The sequence below is a fragment of the Myotis daubentonii genome, chromosome 7 (genome assembly GCF_963259705.1).
Source record: "Myotis daubentonii chromosome 7, mMyoDau2.1, whole genome shotgun sequence".
Taxonomy (NCBI): domain Eukaryota; kingdom Metazoa; phylum Chordata; class Mammalia; order Chiroptera; family Vespertilionidae; genus Myotis; species Myotis daubentonii.
The window spans coordinates 3,608,673-3,630,805 of record NC_081846.1 but is presented as its reverse complement, the minus strand read 5'-3'; the positions used below and the strand labels follow the sequence as shown (position 1 = coordinate 3,630,805).

At 50.5% G+C, this 22,133-nt stretch overlaps 1 protein-coding gene across 5 annotated transcripts in view; it reads right to left on the bottom strand.

Annotated features, from left to right (window-relative positions):
• The window catches only part of MYO1B (myosin IB), a 131,987-nt gene that overhangs the window by 45,335 nt on the left and 64,519 nt on the right, over window positions 1-22,133 (bottom strand). For all 5 annotated transcript variants that reach the window (XM_059702587.1, XM_059702588.1, XM_059702586.1 and 2 more), the window contains 5 exons: window positions 14,118-14,222; window positions 10,675-10,721; window positions 6,869-6,932; window positions 1,618-1,716; window positions 62-165 (listed from right to left, as the gene is read on the bottom strand). In XM_059702587.1, the coding sequence (XP_059558570.1) occupies window positions 62-165; window positions 1,618-1,716; window positions 6,869-6,932; window positions 10,675-10,721; window positions 14,118-14,222 (419 nt within the window). The remainder of the gene's footprint in view (window positions 1-61; window positions 166-1,617; window positions 1,717-6,868; window positions 6,933-10,674; window positions 10,722-14,117; window positions 14,223-22,133) is intronic.

Below are 22,133 nucleotides of genomic sequence, written 5' to 3'. Positions count from 1 at the left end.
AATTCCGACTGAGCGGTAAAGCGCTCCCCACTTTAAAGAGGAATGCAAAGGGTACCCTTACCCTAACGGTTCTGAAGTTGGCCGCATCGTCCACGCCATTAACTCTGGCGGAGTCCAGGCTCAAGTAGTTGTATCGGCTGAAATCCCGCTCGAGTTTCAGTTTCTCTGTTGAACCGCACACACAAATCGATAAGCCACTTCCATAACCCGAACCATCTCTAACTTCTCATTCCTTATCCCTTCAGGTAAAATGACTTTAAATTCTGTGTTAAGCCAACAGAAAAACTGGTGCCCAAATATCAATAAGGGCCGTTCTCTAAAATCACCTTTCTCGGTGTTGTTCATAGTTCTTTCACATTTATTCCTAATGGGAAGGCCCTTTCCATAGGCTTATAATAGAAAATATCTTCCCTGTACTATTTCATTTTAACAGGGTATCTGCCTAGCCATTCCCACACCAGGTTATATAAATAGAGGGCAGGGATAAGTGACCCCTACACAATGTGTGGGGGGTGCCTTTGAACTATTTCATTGGGGTACGTTCCAAAAAGTGGTGTGCTGGGCGGGAGGCTGACCGTTCCATGGCTTATCTGGGGTCCCCCGGGAAGATGTCCTCCCTGTGAGGTGACACCCACAAGCTCGAAGCAGACCAGAGCCCGACACCTCTGCGGGCTCCCCCCTTTCTAGTAACTCCCCCTCATGCGCGAGCAGTGGACACTCGGGGTCATTTCCGTGCCCTCTGCTGACCGTCCGTGAGGGGAGTCTCCCCAGGTGGCGCGGACTTGCCAAAGTTCTTCTGGTCTCAACCGTTTGTTCTAAACTTTCCCTCGCTTGGCTGTTGCGCTCGGGCACTGCACTGATGCGCTTAAATTAACTCTCTCTCTCAAATACCAGAGGTGATGTTTTTAACTCTAGTTGCAAACTCTAGTCTTCCCGCTATTTTTCAGTCTTCACGGAACCATGTTTTCCTCCAGGTATGCATCTGCTGCTCCCTGCTCATTCCCTCTCCCCACGCGGAATAAAGGCATTCGTCCATCTCACTGTTTTACGTCATAATTAGCCTCTCCCCCAATGTGTAGCTCTTTTAGGAAGCCACCTAAGACAGGCAAAGCACGGACATATATCAAACCAACGCTGGCGTGTAATCAAAGCAAACACCCCGTATACCTTCACCTCAACCAGGGTCACGGAAAACGTGTAAGAAGGAGGGGAAAGCATGTGAGACACTTTTTAAAAGAATGCTCTGGATTGACTGTCAAACCTCAGAGGGAAGGCAGCAGAGGGAGGGCGGGTGGGAGGAGATCAACCAAAGAACTCGTATGCATACAGGCACAGCCCGTGGACACAGACAATAGGGTGGTGAGGGCCTGGGGTGGGGGTGGGGCCGGGGCCGGCCTGGGAGAGGTCAACGGGGGAGAAGGGGACATCTGTAATGCTTTCAACAATAAAGATTTTTTTTTTTAAGTTGAATGTAGAAAAACATTTAAGAAGAAAAAAGAAGTTAAAAGAATGCTCCGGAAGGTGCTGTGACAGGGCCGGCCGGGGGGCTCGGCGGATGAGAGCCTCATCCACACACCGGCACGCTGGCCCCTGGGACTTGGCGCGAGCGGGACTCACCCAGGAGCTCCTCGGAGGCGCCGGAGAGCAGCTGGTAGAAGACGTGGAAGTTCCTCTCGCCCCGCGGCTGCTTCACCACGCGCGACTTCTCCAGAAGGTCTGAGGGGAGAGGGGTCAAACCCAGGGCAGGGTCAGTTAGGCTCTGGCATCCACCGCGGTTCTCTGTTCCCCTTTCCCTGCCTCCTCCCGTCTCGTATTAATAGGAAAATACCAGGAGGCACATTTTCAGCTCTAGTTCCAGGGAGAAACGCAGCCCTAGCTGAAGCCACCCAGCGAAACCCACAGGGTCCCTTCAGACAACAGTGATGTGCAAGGTAAGTTCCACAAGACACGCCACCACCTGACTAGGGACACTAAGCTTTCAACCAACAGGCTCTTCATTCACGCGGCATGACATTCGCTCCTTCAACACGTAGCCTCGCAAGCCAAACCAAGCAATGAAGTGCGGCTTCACTAACCCACTAGGTAATCGTGATAATAAATCATTTAAAATTTGTGAGATCTGACTGTGCGCTTTATAGACTTTCCCCGCCGAGTCCTCCACCATCCTATGAGGAATGACTTCACAGGTGAAAAGCTGACGGGCTGAGAGTTGAAGTGCGGTGGGAAGTCAGGCCGCCTGACCCAGGTGCAGGCCCCGCAGGGCGGCCACCGCCCGCCACCGGGAAGAGTGAGCGATGTCCCTGAGAGCTTGGCGTCTTAGAGAACCAAGGTGGGTCTCACCTAATGCAACTTGGTGGTATCTGACAGCGCACTTTCATGATTCCAGATAATTTTTCATCCCGCAAATTTCAAAGTTTTCAAACTTTCTCCAAGGGAGGGAGGAAGGAAGGAAAGGAGGGAGGGAGGGAGGAAAGGGAAGGGAATGGAAAGGAGGGAAAGGGAGAGAGAGAGGGAGGGAAGGAGGGAGGGAGGAAGGGAGGGAAAGGAAGGAAAGGAAAGAGAAGGTGGGGAATTCTCTGGCAAAGGCCAAATTTAGTTATAAAATTCTGAATTAGTGATCCCATTAACGAGGACTAAATTTAGAGAACAAAGACACTGTATTTCTAATAAGAGAAAAATTTAAACATCATCCAAAAAATGCACAGGGAGAGAGGCTGTGCCCTTTCTCTGGAAATGGCACCGAGCTCCCTAATGCGCGCAGGGGGGTCCACCCAGCATCACCCCAGGTGAAGTTCAGTGCACACGTGAGGCACGCCAAGCCCCAGGGCGTCACACCCAGGAGGTCACGGGCAGGAGGAGGAGGTGGGCTTCAAGGAAACCTAAAAGTGGGCTGAGGAGCAGAGAACAAAAGCGTACAAACACAAAGCTACTGGCAACAGGACGACGCTGTGGCGCTTTTACACGCTCATCCCGGTCATTCCACCTGGACGGCGGCCAAGGCCTCACAGAATGAGGCTTCCTATTGAGCCAAAGGGAAGAAAACAAATGGAAGGCACCAGGGAGGCAACACTGAGTCACGGAAGATTACGCAGCGTCCCTCCCCTCGAGGGACTGGCCATTTCGGTCAGCCAGCAGGCCAGCACCGAGTGCGGAACAGGAGACAGAATCCAGGGGGAGGCTGAGAGGCGGCCTGAGCTCACTCATCCCGTGGCTAAGACAGGGGTGGGCAAACTTTTTGACTCGAGGGCCACAATGGGCCCTTAAACTGGACCGGAGGGCCGGAACAAAAGCATGGATGGAGTGCTTGTGTGAACTAATATAAATCCAAAGTAAACATCATTACATAAAAGGGTACGGTCTTTTTTTTTTTTTAAGTTTTATTCATTTCAAACGGGCCGGATCCGGCCCGCGGGCCGTAGTTTGCCCACGGCTGGGCTCAGAGCACCAGCACAGTTCTAGAAGGAAGAACCCCCCACGCAGGGCCAGGCCCTTCGTGGAGAAACTAATCCTTACAGAAATTCCTCAAGCCTGGAAGAAAGTAACTCGATCACATTAAAAAATAAATAAACAAACGCTGTAGCCCTAGCCGGTTTGGCTCAGTGGATAGAGCTTCGGCCTGCAGACTGAAGGGTCCCAGGTTCAATTCGGGTCAAGGGCATGTACCTTGGTTGTGGGCACATTCCCAGTAGGGGGCGTGCATGAGGCAGCCGACCAATGATTCCCTCTTATCATTGATGTTTCTCTCTCTCTCCCTCTCCCTTCCTCTCTGAAATCAAGAAAAAATATATAATAAATAAATAAATAAATAAATAATAAAACCCTTCAGCTTACCTCACCCATCCATGCATGTGCAAACTCCTTCAGTCATCAGTCCACTCACACTCACTGCTCACCCCATGTGCCGGGCACCATCTGGGAATGAGCTGGGCACTGGCTACCAACAGGCAGGCCTTCTCCCCTTGGTGCACAGGGTCCCCTGCTCACATCACGCCCGCCACCCACACCCACAGCAGCAGCTCTGCCCACAGAGGGATGCCCAGGTCCTTAGAGAGAGCACGAGCAGGGGGTGGCGGGACAGTGGCCAGGTATCCCTCACCTGTCAGAGCCCACCCCCAGGCCTCCCCCTGGCGCTAAGGACCCTGCCACGCTCCCCACGCATTCGCCCACCCGACAGTGACACCGTAACGATCAGGACAGACAACTGCCTGGCGCCACTCATCCCATCCCATGCCAACAAGCCAACTGCGGTCCTTCCTCAAGACACCGATACTTTCCCCGCCTGGGCAGGGCCACACCGGGCCCGGCAGCACACCGGCCGGCCTGCCCGCAGACAATGGTGCTCAGTCATGGCCACGGCTTCCCGACCCAGCAGGCAGCCACCGAGTTAAAGAATAGCATTCCCTGTGCGGCATGTGGGAAGGAGTGCTGGCCCGTGCGCTTCTTGACCCGGCAACTCGCCTGCGATCGCATCCAAGGAGGAAGCAGATGCCATGTCACCGTGCAGGTGCCAGGGGGAGGAGAGGGGGCTTTCCCAGGCCTTCCCCCAGCAGCTGCTTCTCCCTCGTTATCACCCTCCCCCAGGCCCCGCCCTGCAGTCCTGTGATCATCCGACCTCACAGGCGAGAAGCAGAGGCTCGCCTGCCAGGGTCACCGCGACAGAGCCAGGCGCAAAGCTCTGGAGACTGAGGCATCCGCTCGGTCCGCTCTTTATGATTTTCCAGCGAAAGGACTGCAAACCCCAGACACACGTGGAAATGTGTACTGTACAGGAGGCGGCCGGTCCCATGCTCGCTCATCACTGATGCTTCCCTCTCTCCCTCTCCCTTCCTCTCTGAAATCAATAAAAGCATTTCTTTAAAACAAGTATTATCTCACATCAACCAAACACCTGGACGTGCTTCCATGTTTTATCTTCTCACATGACGCAAATGTTTGCCATTTCCCGCGTTTTGAACCCGTCTCCTAATGATATACCCTCAGCGATGCTCTCCGGTTCGGGTGAGCCCGTGGCTGGCTTTCCTTTCTACCGGCTGGTCCGCAGCCGGCCCCGCGACCCGTGCCCTTCCCGGGGTAACCTGTGCTTTCCCTCGGCGGCAGCTGGAAAAGGAGGCAAAATGTGCTTCCTCCAGCCTGCCGGTCTCGTCTTCTTTCCAAGGTTACGAGATGCTGGCCTTGGCAGTTTGGAGAGGACAAGAGGGGTCTGCCCAGGGCTCACCCCCGTCCCGGAGGCCAGCCGCCGCCGCTCCCCGCGACCACCTCTGAGTCAGCCCGTCTACGCAGAGCAAAGTCTCCTGCTCTGACCACTAGTGTATCCCTCTCCTCTCCCAGCACAGGATCCTCGGAGACACCGGGGTGTTCCCGCCACCACAGATTTCAATACAACTTCCCTGTGGGAACAGACAGTAACCACCACCATCTGAAACCCATTCACGCGGATACAGTCATCCTAATGGGGAGAGTACTGAGGGCTTAATGTTTACTCTCCATGGAGACCGTAACCACGAGAGGGCAGGCAGGCAGGCAATGCCGTGTGGAGCTTACACCTCAAAACGTAAGACCCACGTTACTGTCCAATCCTTGTAAGAAAGTAATCCTTAAACACGTTCCTAGCGTCCTCAAAAGGAATACTGAATCAATCATTTCAGAACCAGAACATTTCGATACAAGTTCTATAATGAAAACAGCAAGCGTATCCTCATTTTAAAAAAATCGTGTATTATTAAAGTTAAGTTGTGTTGTACAAAGTCAATGCTGAAGATTTACGAATATATTTCAGAATAAAAATGAACGGTGCCTTTAATGGGGGTCTTAGAACTGGGCCTGCCTTTTCCTGTGCAGCTCCCAGCGGCTGCCAGGCACCGTGAAGGGAGGGAGCCGGCATGCCAGGCTGGGCAGCTTACAGTCACTTGATCTGGGCACCATACGTGGTCAGCATAAGTGCTTCTGCTTCCCTATTGGACATACAAAACCACTTAATCCAACCAATTTCATATGAACACTTACTGCTGGAAATATTCTCTAATAACTATGCATTTTGGCAAATGTGGATAATCTCAATGCATGGCACATACCTTGTGTAGTCAGGCAAACTAAAATGGAAAAGTAACCCAGCCAGCGTGGCTCAGTGGTTGAGCACCAACCTATGAACCAGGAGGTCACAGTTCGATTCCCGGTCAGGGCACATGCCTGGGTTGTGGGCTCCATCCCCGTGTAGGGCGTGCAGGAGGCAGCTGATCCATGATTCTCTCCCATCATTGATGTTTCTATCTCTCTCTCCTCCCTTCCTCTCTGAAATCAATAAAAATAGAGCTTAAAAAATAAATGGAAAATTAACTACTTAAAAACTATAAAATGGTGGAAATGAGAAGAGCCATACAATTTATTCAATTTAATCCCATGGATTCAAAGATGAGAAAACCCCAGGCCATCAAGGTTGCTCTATGAATAGTGATTTAATTTTTTTAAACCAGCTATATAGTTTGCCCAGGTTTCTTAACCACTAACCACCTGGCAGCATTCCTCCAGCCTAGAGTTGGGCTGGGTTTGTTAAATAAAATAACCTCTGGAGAATCTTCTGTATTACTGGATTGGCTTAAGGTCTATAGTAATAAAATACAGTTGGACTAATACCTATTTCTTCAGCAGACCCCTAAAAAGTTTTTCCAGGGTAAAGATTATGTCATCTTTAAAAAAGATTTAGAAATTATATAAGACAAGCTGAAACCTATAGGTTTTAAAAGTCTAAGCAGTTTAAGAAGACATATTCGTACACCCATCTCTTAAAGATCCAAGTATCTACAATACTCCATTTTAAACACACGTGTTACTGTTCTAAACTTCTTTAAAAGAACTCAAATAAAATACTCACAGTTACTAATCACTCCTCCCAGGGGGTCGCCTTTAAAGTCGAATTCAATATCCATATATTTGCCCTGCCAGAGAAAGACTTGGTGAGTTTTCAAGATCCCCTCAAAATATTCAGTCAGCGTACCCTCTCAGAGAACAGCAGCAGCGTAAGCCCTTCATACATCTGTTCAAATGTAATTAAGAAAGACACAGTTTATGTAACCGTGACGCACAACAATACGCCTCCATGAATAATTCACATTAAATACCCCATTAGCTCCAAACTAGCATATCCCATTGCTAATTCAAGAATAGATCATCTCAGCCGTCATGTAAATTTTCCACTTCAGATCTGTTTCAAGTTCTGAAGGGGGTGTGTCTTCCATTCAACAATAAAACTGCGGAAAATAAGTATTCGTTGTATATGCATTCGTGGGGAAGATGAATTATTTCGTTTTTATAGGCAAAATATGTGTAAGCCGTGGCCAGAAACTCCAAACACACTGGCCCCGGGGAACACTTAAAGTCTTGTTTTTATATCCACTCAAATCAAATACAGGACCATGCGGGTGACCAGCTCAGAATCAAAGACCGCTCAGTATTCCTCTCGGGCTTTGATCTAGATTACACAGCCATCTATGACAGGCTCGTGTAATACTTTATAGACGGTGTGTTAAACACAGGGACGCACACATGGCGTTTCACACGGTCATTTCTGCAGAACTGCTCTGTAATTGTCTGGTTAAAGAGTAACCAGCAGGGGAGAATGGCCCCGACAGCTGCTTTTTGTTTGGAAAAGGGTGTGTTGGTCGAAGGAGACTTTGGTTTTGCTTCGTGTTCAACCTTCGTAACAGCCAGAGAGGTGGTTCGTAAATCATTCTCCCAAAGAATGACTTACACTTTTCTGTTTGAGAAATAACCGTGAGGGGGAAGACACAGGATCGCATGGCGCCCAGTCAGCATGCGATCTGTGACTTTTTCTTAGCTCCCACACGCTCTCCTGCCTTCTCCTTCTCGTTATCCTGGGTCTTCTGGCCTTTTAAAGCCTTCACAAGCCCCTGCCGGTTTGGCTCAGTGGATAGAGCATAGGCCTGTGGACTGAAAGGTCCCAGGTTCAATTCCGGGCAAGGGCACATGCCCGGGTTGCGGGCTCAATCCTCAGTAGGGGGCGTGTAGGAGGCAGCCGATCCATGATTCTCTCTCCTCGTTGATGTTTCTCTCTCTCCCTCTCCCTTCCTCTCCGAAATCAATAAAAATATTTTGTTTAAAAAATAAAGTCTATAGAAGCAGTCAGCAGGGCAACCAAGGCCCAGCTCCTGCCCTCAGACGCTCTCAGCCTCCGGGGTTGGAGAGAGGCACACCGGACTGTACTGTGCATGGGGTGCCTCCTACCACGGGCCCCGGTACTCTGCACGGAGAACAGGGACCGAGGGAAAGCAGGAAGTCTGCCCTCAGCGTCAGAGGCCAGGCAGGCAAGGAGGGGAGAGCAGGAAGGAGCAGGCGTAAGCTGGCCTCCTAGAGGATGGGGAGGGAAGCAGGAGCCCATCACGACATCGAGATGTGCGCCTGACAGCCACGCCGGGTCATAAAGGTTCCCAAACAAGGGTGCCACAGTCACACGTGCCTCCTGACAAGACCACTCTGGCTAGTGTGCAATGGGCTAGAAGAAAGCAAGGCCAGGTGTGGCTGATGGGAGGTGGCAGTCATCGGGGAGAAACGTGGGTGGCTTTCAGCAGGAGTCGCAGCAAAAGCGGGGAGTAAGCAGAGCAGAGAGCGAGGCAGCGAGTCGCCACGACAGGTCCTGGGCGGATGGACAAGGTCAGAGAGGAGGGACGAGGATTCCAAGCCCAGGAGTGCGGCCTCCGTGGGAACACTGGTCTATAGGGTAAGCTACAATGAGCACGCCCACGAGACCGCCACGGGGTCGACCAAGTATCTCCGTGAAGAGACTGAGAAGGTCATGCTAGACCTGGCTGGTTTGCTCGGTGGTTAGAGTGTTGGCCCATGGACTGAAGGGTAGCGGGTTCAATTCCCGGTCAAGGGCATGGACCTCAGTCGCAGGTTCGATCCTCAGTCCCAGTAGGACGCATGGGGAGGCACCCAGTCCATGTGTCTCTCTCACATCAGTGTTTCTATCCTCCCTCCCGCCTTTCCAGTCTCTCTAACGATCAATGGAAAAATATCCTCGGGTGAGGATTTATAAAAAAAAAAAGAAGTTTGTTCGGGGTTAACCCGTCACACACTGTCACAGGAAATCAATTTCCATGAGTCATCAACACTGCTATATATGGTCACTGCACACAGGGAGAAATTACTAAGACCTGGGCGTGAAGTGAGGTAGCCTATAATCCAGTGTTAATTTCATATCCTAACGCCTCTGTTATAATAGGATTTCTCTGAATTTACTTAAGAAGCCAAGCCTTTCAGCTGTGAAAGTAGTAATGACTCTGAGTAACATGGCTTTCTCGATGTTTACAGCCTATGGGCTAAATATATTTGCAAATGTTTTTTGTAAAGCGTGTGTCATTGGCAAAAGCAAACCATGAAATCTCCACAAAGCAGCTTGACCTCCTGGAATGACTTCTCTCTGCCCACGCTCCCGTTGCTGCTCATTCTATTTATGTAATGAGATTAGCCATGTGACCACAGCAGGGCAAGGCAGGGCTAATCCAACGGAAAAACGCACCGCCTCGGACCGGAACCTTCCACTCTCCAAGCTATCGACCATCTCCGCGGGGGCCACGCTCCCGCCTGCAGCACTGAGAACCCCATGGAGGGGCAGCCAGAGGAGCTGACAGAGGGGAAGAGGAAGGGCAGGGAGGGTCTGGCAAAGAGGCATCAAAGATCAGAATCGGTCCCAAGTCGTGTATGAGAAGAGAGCTTATGAAGTCACTGATCTTTTAACATAAAACCGGTTAAGCTCTAGAAGAAAGGAAGCGATTTCAAGCCCTGGCCGGGTTAACTCCGTTGGTTAGGGCATCGTCCCAATACACCAAGGTTTGGGGCTCATGCCTAGTCAGGGCACACACCAGAATCAACCAATGGATGCATACGTGGGACAGCAAGCCGATGCTTCTCTCTCCCTCTCCCCATCTAAAATCCATCAGTAAATAAATAGAAAGAAGGAACCGATTTCAGAATGCCAGCCTCACACACGGCATGCTCTCCCTGCTGCCTCCAGGCAGGTCTGTGTCCCTGGAAAGATGCGGGGCGGGGCTCAGCTGGAGAGTCCTGTGGGCAGATGTGCAGTCATGCAGAGATGACGGGAGACGAAGCCGGAAAGTTCTCTCAGCGGAATCAGCATTTTCCAACTCAGCCAACGCCAAGCAACAGTTAGCTTCAGCTTTTATTGTTCAGTCCTCTCTCCCCGCCCCCATCAGCTGCCAATCCTAGTGACTGGATCTCTCTTGAGCTTTAGAATGCACCTCCTCCCGTCCTGGTATTATTGTATAAAGAACAAATCCGGTACAGTATACGAACTCAGTGTATCCTTCTACTTAATTTCTGATTCTTAATTATGATTTCCAAATACCAAAATTTAGACAAGTAAAGTTATTCTAAATAGCCTCATTTAAATTGCTCATGGAATCTTAGGATCGGTGATGAGAAAACATGAACAACAAAAAAAATAGCTTGTCACTCCAAGAACGGAAAAAGGGGAATTCCAGAAAGCAAAGAACAGTCCGTATAAAACTCACCCGGGTTTCAACAGCAATGGTGCTCTTCGTTTCCACACGTGCGTATGAGGAAACATTAAACATCTCCTGGCTGTGTACACATGCACGAGATAAATATTAGGGTTAACACTTGTGCTTTACAAATACTTACAAATCGCGAGGAGTTGTCATTCCTGACCGTCTTGGCATTTCCAAAAGCTAGGAAGAAAGGAATTGATGCATGGTTAAATGGACAGGAAGTCATTTCATGCAGAAAGCTACGGCAACTATCATATTTACAACTTATAAGTCCTAGAACATACAACTTGTAGCGGTGGCGCTGCTGGCTAAAATTTCCACAGAAGCACCCTGAACAGGAGTCCACGGAAGCTCCCGTGTCTTATGAGTTCACAGAAAGAGCGCGTCATTCCTGATTCATGGAATTCCCCCAGGATTGCTGTAACTCAGTCTCGTTTGATTCGGGATCGGGTAACAGTGCTGACAGCAGTGAATGGAGTGGCCAGCGGGCACGGCTTCTGAGCCCTTCACCATGATCCTCAGCGGATAAGGTCCTTTCAGCGATAACTACTACTTAGGTTGCCAAAAGTTGTGTGGAACTTGCTGAGGTCTCCAGATTCAATAAGGCCCCGGGAACCTTTAAATTTGTAATTAATTTGAAGCCAAGTTATTTATAACAGAAAGACGAAGAGATTCGAAAACTATCATCCTTGCCAGTAGGCTCAACATGTCCGTCAGACCTCAGTGAAACTTTCTGGAATATAAAGAAAGCCAAGCCCGGCTGGTGTAACGTAGCTCAGGGGTTGAGTGTCGACCTAAGAACCAGGAGGTCACGGTTCGATTCCCAGTCAGGTCCATGCCCAGATGGTGGGCTCCATCCCCAGTGTGGGGCATGTGGGAGGCAGCCGCTCAATGATTCTCTCTCATCGTTGATGTTTCTCTCTCTCTCCCTCTCTCTTCCTCTCTGAATCAATAATATATATACACTGAGTGGCCAGATGATTATGACCACCCCATCAGTACTTCATTGACACTTCCAAAAATACTGAATATTGAAAACTTCCTAAGCAAATACTCTCCAGGTTTTATTATTATAATTATTTGCATAACTAATTCACTTCATTGTACTGATGGGGTGGTCATAATAATCTGGCAGGTCATAATCTGGCCACTCAGTGTATATATAATAAAAAATTAAAAAAAGAAAGCCAAACTGGCCCATGACTCAAAATCCAAGTGGGTTCCAATCTCCGCTGCTTCCGAGCCGAGTTCCCCCGCAGGCCCCCTTTCAGACGAGGGCACCTCAGAACCACAGGCTGATGCCACCAGGCAGAGTGGTCCGTGGAGCGCCGGCGGCTCACAGGGTCGTCCGGTAGAAGGACTGCCTCACCAAGCTGTGCACAAGGCAGGGAAGAGCGATCTGGGCCAAGGTAGCGAAGGACCGAGCAGAGTAAATACGCCGCGTGAGCAGCCAGGGTCCCTGTTCCGTGGTCTGGAAGCCCCACGGTGCGCCTCACCCTTCACTGTGCACCCCCACGGCCTCGGGGGCTTGTGACGGCGCAGACTTGTGCTCAGGGCATGAAATCCTGCCTTTCGGCCCGTCCCCGGCTGTGAACTGGGACCCGTGGGCCACACGGCAGCTGGCACGGACTGAGACACGATGACGCGTGAGCAGAAATGAGTGTTCAGATGGACAGACCAGCAACCCATCTCCGGAAGCCTCCATCACCTCATGCAATCCAACGGAGAGAAGATGATTGGAGAGCAAGAGCTCAAACGGTAACTCAGGGCTAAAAGCTGGTCCGAGTGCTGAGAGCAGCCACGGGACCAGGCCAGGAAGTGTGCGTTCAAGTTGAAGTTCACTTTGGATACTCAGCAGCCAAACCAGATGTGTTATATTTCACATTAGCTGGCTTTTTATTTTTATTGTTTAAATTACATTTTTATTGATGTCAGAGAGGAAGGGAGAGGGAGAGAGAGATAGAAACATCAATGATGCTGAGAGAGAATCACTGATTGGCTGCCTCCTGCATGCCCGCTATGGGGATTGAGCCCACAATCCAGGCATGTGCCCCTGACCGGAATTGAACCCGGGACCCTTCAGTCCGCAGGCCGATGCTCTATCCACTGAGCCAAACTGGCCAGGGCACATTCGTTGGTTTTTTTAAAATGTTTCTGATTTTTTTAAAAAAAGGTGAGTCCTCCTCAGTTAAGACTCAGACCTCAGTCCTCCTTCATAAAGTCAACAGGGCAGTTCTCAGGGCAGAGACACCGCTTGGGATGAGTGTGGCGTGGCGGGTCCCCTGACACCAATTCTCCCTTTAACACGAAGCAAACAGGTGCTCCACGGAGCAAGGAAACCTGACACAGGAAGCCTCCAGAAAGGATGCTGACGTCCACCTTTCCATCCCACGTCCACCCCCGCTGAAAGGCCGGAAGGTAATAAACGCGACCTTGAGAAGGGTGAGTGCCGGCCCAGGGATCCCCAGGGGTCGTGAGGACCAGGACATAATTTGGGGTTTTCACAGGGTAGTCCTTCCTGGTGGGTGTGGCCACGTCGAGGTGCCAAGTGAACCAACTTGCACGGCCCCGAAGTCCAGCTCCAGATGCCGATGCATAAAAGGCCGTGTGTTGTGGCTTGAAGGTCAAGGGCAAGTGAAGGAATTGCTTCAAAAAAACTTTATTCAGGGCGGCCTTTGCAAGCCATAAGCCCTCTTTTCATCAAACACGTCTGAGTTGCACATTGCTGAACCCAGCTCCGAACACTGGCGTCTTTGACCGTGAGCCACAGGCTCGAAGACAAGGGCTCCCTCAGACACTTGAGACACATTCCGGGATTGTTTTTCCAAGAGCATTGTTCTAGATGTTCATTTCCAGGAGCAGCTCCAGCTGGGAAGTGAAGCGTTCCCATACGAGATGGTGCATGCCCACAGAGGCCTTCCTCCCGTTTCCTGCCCGGGGCCTCGCTTCGAGCACCATCGGCGCAAGGGCCAGATCCTCATCACAGAGGCCAACTACAGCGTCCACGGAGCTGCTCCCTTAGACCGCGGCATTCCTCACACAAACATGCAGACACGCAACAACACGGGCAGCCCCCGAACTTCAAGGCAAAAAACAGGGACTACACAAGTCAAATACTGGAATAAGGAAGATATGGCACTTCCCACAACAGCATCTTTATTTGTTACGTTACTCGGGGGGGAAAGAAAGATCAACAACAACAGAATAGATGTTCCAGTCTCTGCTTTTCACAAAGTCAGGGTATTTTTGTGACTCTTATTCCAACATCTGGGGGATAAGGACGCATGGCATCTCCTTGTGATAAAGTGGAAAAGGGCGAGACCTGACAATGGGGAGTAACCCCTACCCTTGCTGGGGGTACCCCCAACCCCAAAGCAGCCCTGCATTAAACACGTTAAATCTTGACCGTCTACGGCTTTGAACAAAGGGTTGAACCAAACAACTCTCTAGAGCAGGGATTCCCATCAGGGTGCTTGTAGCCCCCGGGATTGAGTGCCCTGAAAACCAGACCCCAGTCCACACCGCGCCGACCCCGTGTCCACGCTGAGCTGACCCCACGCGCACAGAGAGGCCTACCTTCCAGGACCGGGTTGGACTGTAAAAGCTGCTCCTTGACTTGATTGACTTCCGCCCCTTTCCCACACACGGCCGCCACGTAGGACATGACAAGTTTGCTGGCCTCTGCGGGTGAAAAGAAGCCATGTTAACAAATTAGGCTGAAATTAAAAAAAAAAAAAATTTAGAGGGAAGAAAGTGGAAAGACAAAACCCACCAATAGTGTTTCAAATGCCTCTATACCTGGGAGTACATAATGCCTTGGAAATCTATACTAATAACAGCCTAGGTCCGTGGTCGGCAAACCGCGGCTCGCAAGCCACATGCGGCTCTTTGGCCCCTTGAGTGTGGCTCTTCCACAAAAGACCACGTGCGGGCAAGCACCTACAGTGCGAATGAAACTTCGTGGCCCATGCACAGAAGTTGGTATTTTGTGGAAGAGCCACACTCAAGGGGCCAAAGAGCCCCATGTGGCTCGCGAGCCGCGGTTTGCCGAGCCGCAGTTTGCCGACCACTGGCCTAGGTGGTCGTCACACCGACACCGTGATGCCCTCACGCGGTCACAAGATGGCTGTGCGCACAGTGGAGGCGGGGCCCAGCAGCTGCTCCGCATGGCGAGAGGTCTGGGGGTCCCAAGGCTCCGTGCAGCACGGAGGAGGCCAGTCCCAATGTCTCTGCCGCCTCACGTGGAGGAGGGACCCCCCCCACCCCCGGCTCTGGCCTACCGCTTTGGGGCCATCGATCGCGGGCTCCCACACCGTGAGGAGGGCACAGGCCAGGCTGGGGGATCCCCCTGCCCCCGAGTGCACAAATTTCGTGTACCGGGCCTCTAGTCTTTTAAAGTATTTGTCCTTTCTATTCAACACACATCATGAATTCAGCTATAATGGGAACTGTGCTTAAAGGTTATCCCTGGGCCGCTAAACAATCTGCTGAGTGACATCGCCCACAAAATCCCTTAAAGCAGCCGTTCACATAAAATGACTCTATCATACAAGTTGATTCAAGCCCAACGTAGCTTGGTAACCTGGGTATCCTTACCAAAGATATTTAAAAATGTTTAAAGAACTGTTCTAAATCAAACGGGTTTGCTCACAATTAGACTAAATAAATGACTCTTCAATTCAATTAGAAAACTGAGCAGCTGATCTAAGGGTTTGGTGATAGGAAACAGCCCTCCGAGTGTGGGTACAGCTCACTCGGAGCTCGGAAAGGTGAGCTGGTGAGAAAGAGCAGATGCCGGACGCATTTGGAGGATTCTGGGCTCACAGGTGGACACAACTGGCTTCCGGCGGGTTCGTCCTCCCACGCCTCTCAGCCATGTCCCCTCTTCACCGGCCCCTTGAGATCCTTTCTATCAATCCTCACCCGAGGATATGCTCCCACTGATGTTTAGAGAGACGGGAAGGGAGGGGGGAGGGGGAGAGAGAAACTGATGTGAGAGAGACACATCGATCGGTTGCCTCCGGCAAGTGCCCCCAACCAGGGCCAGGGATGGAGTGTCCACTCAAGGTGTGAGCCCTGGACCAGAAACTGAACCCTCAACCCTTGGGCCCACAGGCCGACGCTCTAACCACGAAGTCAAAGCGGCTAGGGGAACCTGACCCCGTCAATACCGAGTTCCCAGAAATGTTCACAGGTGGTCCGGGAAGGGAGGTCAACGTGGATGCGCTGGGGTGGGGTGTGCACCGTGAGTCAGACGGAGCGAAACAGGGTTCCTTCTGTACAGCGCTTCCTGGAGGGGCGCGCGCACCGCGGAACTCTGGGAAAGGACCTAGTGTGTGCCTTCCCCAGGCCCAGCTGCCAGGAAGGTGCTTCTGGCTGAGCTGCCCACGCTCATGCTCCGCATCAGGCTCTGGGAACCGCCCGCTGCTGGTGCGGCGGGAGGAAGCCTCTGCCAGCTGCAAGGAAACCAACCCCCACGTCGGCTTTCTCTGGCTTTCTCTCCAGGCTCTGCTCGGTGGCGGTCCCCAAGCAGGAGCGCCTTCCCGGGGAGGGACAGCGCCTTCCCGGGGGAGGGAGGGCACCTCGACTCTGAGGATGAGGGGCCAATCTCAACACTGTGCAGACCTGCAGGTGGCTTCCAGCCGGCGTCCCGCTGCTGACGAGAATAAATGAACTGCAATGCCACTTGGGCACATGGCCCACACATTCGCATTAGGGCAACGATTTCCAACCTTTCTCATCTCCTGGCACACGTAAGCTAATTACTAAAGTTCGACGGCACACCAACAAATATATTTTTGTCCAGTCTGACAAAAAATAGGTATAATTTGGATTGATTTACCAAAAAAAAAAAATAGTAATTACCCACCCTTTTTGCTCCAAAGTGACTCTTTAAAAACTCAGGTGCCTACACCTGATTTAAGAATTTCTGGTACCCGGAATTAACCAGGCAGATGCAGCCTCACATTCCAATTCTGGCATAGAAGGACCTCTGGTGCCCAGAATTAACCCATCAGACGCAACCTTCTTACGCCACGTGACCAAGGAGATGCAACTCTGCTGTATGACCTGTACATTTATGGTTCAAGGCGGGGCATTCACGCCAGACGGCTATGGTTGTGTCATCATTTTTGTATCTGACCATCGAAGAGAACAGGCCCGTGCCCCTCACGAAACAGCCAGGCATCGCCTGTTGTAAAAATTCTTGCAGCCCACCGGTTGAACGTTGCTGCTTTAGCCTCTGCGCACACCCCAAGTCACTAACAGGAACCAGTGAGCACCAAGGATGTACGCAGGTCCCTGAAGTCCCCAAGGCCCCAGGTGACTCCTTCTGGAGGGCTGGCAGGTGTGGTGCAGGGAAGCGAACCATCGCGCGGAGCCTGGGAGCTGTGGGGGGAGACGGGGCGCTTCTGCACTGGCTGGAGGTCGGTCTTCCTGCAGTTTGCTTTCTGTCTAAGGCCAGGGGTCCACACGGCTCCTGTGGTGGTCTGTGACGGCTGGTTTCTGCTGTCTCCTTTAACGACGGTAATTGAGAAATGTCTGTCTTGTCACCTTGGCAATGCCAGCAACAGGTCTTGTCATCTACGCAAGGCCCTTCCTCCAAAGGGTGCTGTCCCTTAACACACACCCCCACCCCCACTGTGTGAGGGGCCTGGGTGACACTTCCCATTGTCCTCAGGGTTCACCTAAAAGCTGGTAACATGCACGTACATACTGCTGTTGCCCGGTTCAGGCCAACCTGACCTCAGTTATGGACAAAGAGTTTATATTCTACTACATTTTTTTAATCCTCAGATGAGGATATGTCTTTATTATTTCAGTGAGAGAGGAGGAGAGAGAGAATCATTGATATGAGAGAGAAACACCTATCTGTTGCCCCTGTAAGCACCCCCCAGGGATAGAACCCCCAACATAGGTGTGTGCCCTGACCAGGAATCAAACCCTTTGGTGTATGGGATGGTGCTCCAATCAATTGAGCCACCTGGTCAAGGCTCTATTATCTGTTATATTTTTTTACTTCTTGGTGCCACATATCCCTCTATCCACCAATCCAAACTGGAACTCTTCTTCTGGTTACTTGAGGAATTTTCTTTTTTTAAAAAAAATACATTTTATTGATTTTTTTAGAGAGGAAAGGAGAGGGATACAGAGTTAGAAACATCGATGAGAGAGAAACATCGATCAGCTGCCTCCTGCACACTCCCTACTGGGGATGTGTCCGCAACCAAGGTACATGCCCTTGACCGGAATCGAACCTGGGATCCTTGAGTCCGCAGGCTGACGCTCTATCCACTGAGCCAAACCGGTTAGGGCGAGGAATTTTCTTTCTAGGCTTTCTAGCTTTCAAGTTCAGGCAAGGCTGCCCTCCCAGCCAATGCCTAACGCCCTGTGATATCTGGCCTCCCCTCCCCCGAGTCACCCTCCCCCCCCCAACTCTGCAGCTTGGCCTCTGAAGCAACCCCCAGACTTTCTTCCTCTTCCTCCGCGTTCCTAGCAGCATTCTTTGCCCCCATTCCCACCTGCATCTTCACTTATGTGTATTCTCCTTTCTGGACCTGAAAATGTCGCCTATCTTTCTATCCATTATACTATTAGAAGACTGAAAGCCTTTATAGGCAAAATAACTGTCCCAAAAACTGGTGTACACACACACACACACACACACACACACACACGCACTTTCAATGAAAAGGTGCTTTCTTTTAGATAAGTTAACAAATTGTATTAAAAGTCCAGGTCAGGCTGTTCGTTTATTTCAGGGATTACGGAGCTCACTATGGCCCTAGGCCTCACACGTCAGATGCGTGACCACTGAGGTCTCTGGAAACCCTTTTCTGGCCCAGGACGGATTCCAGGGGCAAAGTGCCGTGGGGGGCGAGGGGGTCAACTCTGGTGGCTGCTGAAATTAATGTGGCACCTCAGAGACCTTTTAATGGGCAACATAAAATGGAAACAGTTCTCTTAGGGTCACTGCTGATTAAAAAAAAGGCATCAGGAACAGATCTTTAGAATTTGAATTTGACTGATAGCAGGTGGCTGTTAAATTGTACATAAATACAAACCCACGATATCTACTGAGACATAAATGTAGGTTAAGTTTTATTGAAATTACGAATCACTTTTACTAACTTTAAAATCATTTAAGCCCTGGCCAGTGTGGCCCCGTTGGCTGAATGCTGTCCCACGCACCTGAGTGGTTCGGCTCCCACTCAGGGCACACATCCAGGCTGCAGGTTCAATCCCCAGCTGGGATGCGTACAGAAGGCAACCAACCAGTCTTTCTCTCTCACATCCATGTCTGTCTGTCTGTCTGTCTGTCTGTCTCTCTCTCTCTCTCTCTCTCTCTCTCTCTCTCTCTCTCTTTCTCTCTCCCCCCTCTCCCTTCCTCTCTCTCTAAAATAAATAAAAACCTGTTAAAAATAAAACCATTTAAGTAATTCAGATATAATTTTTAGATATAGTTCAAGGATACTTATATAAGTTCTTTATAAAATTTCTGTGTTCAGATTCTTAACTACCTTCAGGAACTCTAATGCTGGGCTCGTTTTAATAATTTATTTTTGGAAGCCAGGATTAAGAGTCATTTTCTCCCAAACAAAGACTCACTGTCTAAAGGAGACAACTCATAATTGTTTTCCTGACACAACGCTGGGTCTCTGCCTTAAGGAGTTCGTGAGATATTAATTTCTTTAGAGAAAGGAGTAAGCCAGGAAAGATAAGCTGCAAGACCCAACATGGTTCAGGAGACTGTTTTCATGATGTTGCATCATGCTGGACACGGGAAACAAAAGTGACCTCACAGAGCTTTCTCCTTTACCTCCTCTTAGTTCTCCCCGACTAAAGTCCAAATAAATTTGAACTTTTATTTAAAGGTTTAGATATTTTTCCAAATCAAAACTTTATGTAAGACTATCTATGAACAAAAAACACTCGATTTCTGAGGAGAATCACTAATTATCATCCTCCAAATTTCCAAGTCTAGGTTTTGAATTATGTTGACTATTATAGGGACCAAGTAAAGATGACCTTCGCAGTCACAGCATAAAATTGTACGCATTTTCCAAAGTAATGCTTTATGACTTTATACTTCAGTACTTTATACTTTATATTAATCCAGCCTCACATTCTCCATGACAACATCGCTCATGTGTACCGTAAGGGTATGAAATGGCTCCATTTAAGACTAACAGGTACTCTTCACGTGAACTCAAAAATCTGAAAAGCACTGCCATTTTAGACATAAAAACACTGTCATTTAAAATTGGCAAAAGGGGAAGGGGATTAAGAAGTACAAGCGTCCAGTTATACAATAAGGCACGAGGGCTGTACTGTGAAAGGCAAGGGGGGAGGGGGTGGCTAGATGCAACAGCATTGCTCAGAATCAATTCTTAGTCCGTCATTTCTCTAACTGATAGATACTTCACAGATGTACATTTATGTTTGAATGTAACTTGAATCCTAAAATTCATCAACAATCAGACAGACAAAAGATGAAGTCTTTGAAGTCAAAATCTCTTCTAACTGGAAAATGGTAGAATCTCTAGGTTTAACCGAATAAACTGCACTAATAGACAAATGTCCTGTAAGAAATGCCACTAGAGCAGAATATGTAGATCAGAACTCATTTCTACAAGGAGTGGAAAGGGGTGATAGGGATGGTTTATGGTTCTGGGGATTTTAAATTCCTGATAAGGCAAGAATTATAACTAATTTAACTCTGAATTCTCTGGTACCTCGTACTAGGCTGGGAATAATATATGTTATTATGTAATTACTAGAGGCCCGGTGCACGAAATTCGTGCATGGGTAGGGTCCCTAGGCCTGGCCGGCGATCAGGGCCAATCTGTGGGTCGACTGGCAGAGCAATGGCGGGGGGAGGGCCCTGCTGGCACCTGCCTTAGCTGGCCTGGGGCCTGCGAGCTGGGGGCAGTTTCTGCATTGAGTGTCTGCCCCCTGGTGGTCAGTGCACATCATAGCGACTGGTCGTTCCGCCGTTTGGTGGCTTTGCATATTAGGCTTTTATTATATAGGATTACCTAATCATATAATTGTGTAATATTTTTATGAAAGAAAGCCTTGTGGAATAGCAATGGGGGAACAAGAAATGGAAGAGGGATATTTCGATGAAAGTCATTTGCGCCATGAGCACAAAAGGCTGGGAATCTCACCGCTAAGATATCAAAACCTACGCACATTCATGAAGAAGCCCCACAGGCACTCAGTCACGGAGTCCAAACAGAACAACAAACGAACGATGTGAATATAAGCAAGGCTTCTTCGGAGTTCTCTTCACCGAGCGGCTGAGGGGTTTATCCGGGAGTTAACAGGTGCCCGTGTCTGCATTCACATACCCGTGGAACATACAGGGCACACACAGATCACGTGAGACTTGTATGATACAGGTCGGAGAGCGTATAGCGAGAACCACTCATCTACGCACACGCACATCCTGACACGTGTATCTACTTGTATCCCTCCCTCCCTCCTCGGTTAAGATGCTGAAAGCTTTCTAGGGACCACGCTTGCCCAGAGCAGGTGGCCCAGTTTCCTAAAGAATGAGGCTGCTGAGTCAGAAAGACAAGCATCACATGATCTCACTCGTATGTGGAATCTAATGAACAAAATAAACTGCTGAACGGAGTGGATCCAGAGGCATGGAAGCATGAGGGATCTCAGAGGGAAGGCGGGGGAGGGTGGGTGGGTGGGTGGGTGGAAATGGATCAACCAAAGATCTTGTATGCAAATAATACGGTGGTGAAGGCCTGGGGCGGGGGACGGAGCGGGCTAGGAGGGGTCAGTGGGGGAGAGAGAGGGGGACATCTGTAATACTTTCAACAATAAAGATTAAAAAATAAAAAGAATGAGATTGCTGAACCAACGAGGCCTGTCTGTGTGCAATGAGACCGGACGCTGTAGCTTGGAAGAGCCCCTCGCAGTCCCGAGGCCTCAGATCGACGTGCTCCACACCGACCACAGGCAGCCGCCCCTGGGCTGTCCGGGGACAGAGCACGGGTCCCGCCGCGAGCAGCGCAGCCTCTACGCCGAGGAGGTCGCGACGGGCCAGGTTTTCACGGAGCTGCCACTCAACAGGAGGGCCTTGCTCGGAAAGCTGGCCCACGGACGCTCTGGTGATCCCCGTCAGACACGCGGGCCCGTGGGGCCTAGCTTCGGAAAGATGGCCCACGGACGCTCTGGTGATCCCCGTCAGACACGCGGGCCCGTGGGGCCTTGCTTCGGAAAGCTGGCCCACGGACGCTCTGGTGATCCCCGTCAGACACGCGGGCCCGAGGGGCCTTTACGTGGGGAAGAAACAAAACGCAGCTCGGCACATCCGGGCCCTGCGTCCGCTCAGCTCTCCCGGCGAGGTGCGCCGCCCCGAACACGCGTGATGCTGCGGCCGCAGTGAGCCGGCGACGCCCTGGTCACTGACAGGCAGGGCGCTCCGCAGCTGGCACGCTGACAGCTCCTGGGGCTCCGGACTAACGGCCTTCCTGAGCGAGGCAGGCGGGCCCCCTAACTCCGTCAGCAGATGGCTGGGGAGTGCTTAGGAGCTGATGCAACTGTAAAGTTAGGAACCACATAATGTATAGT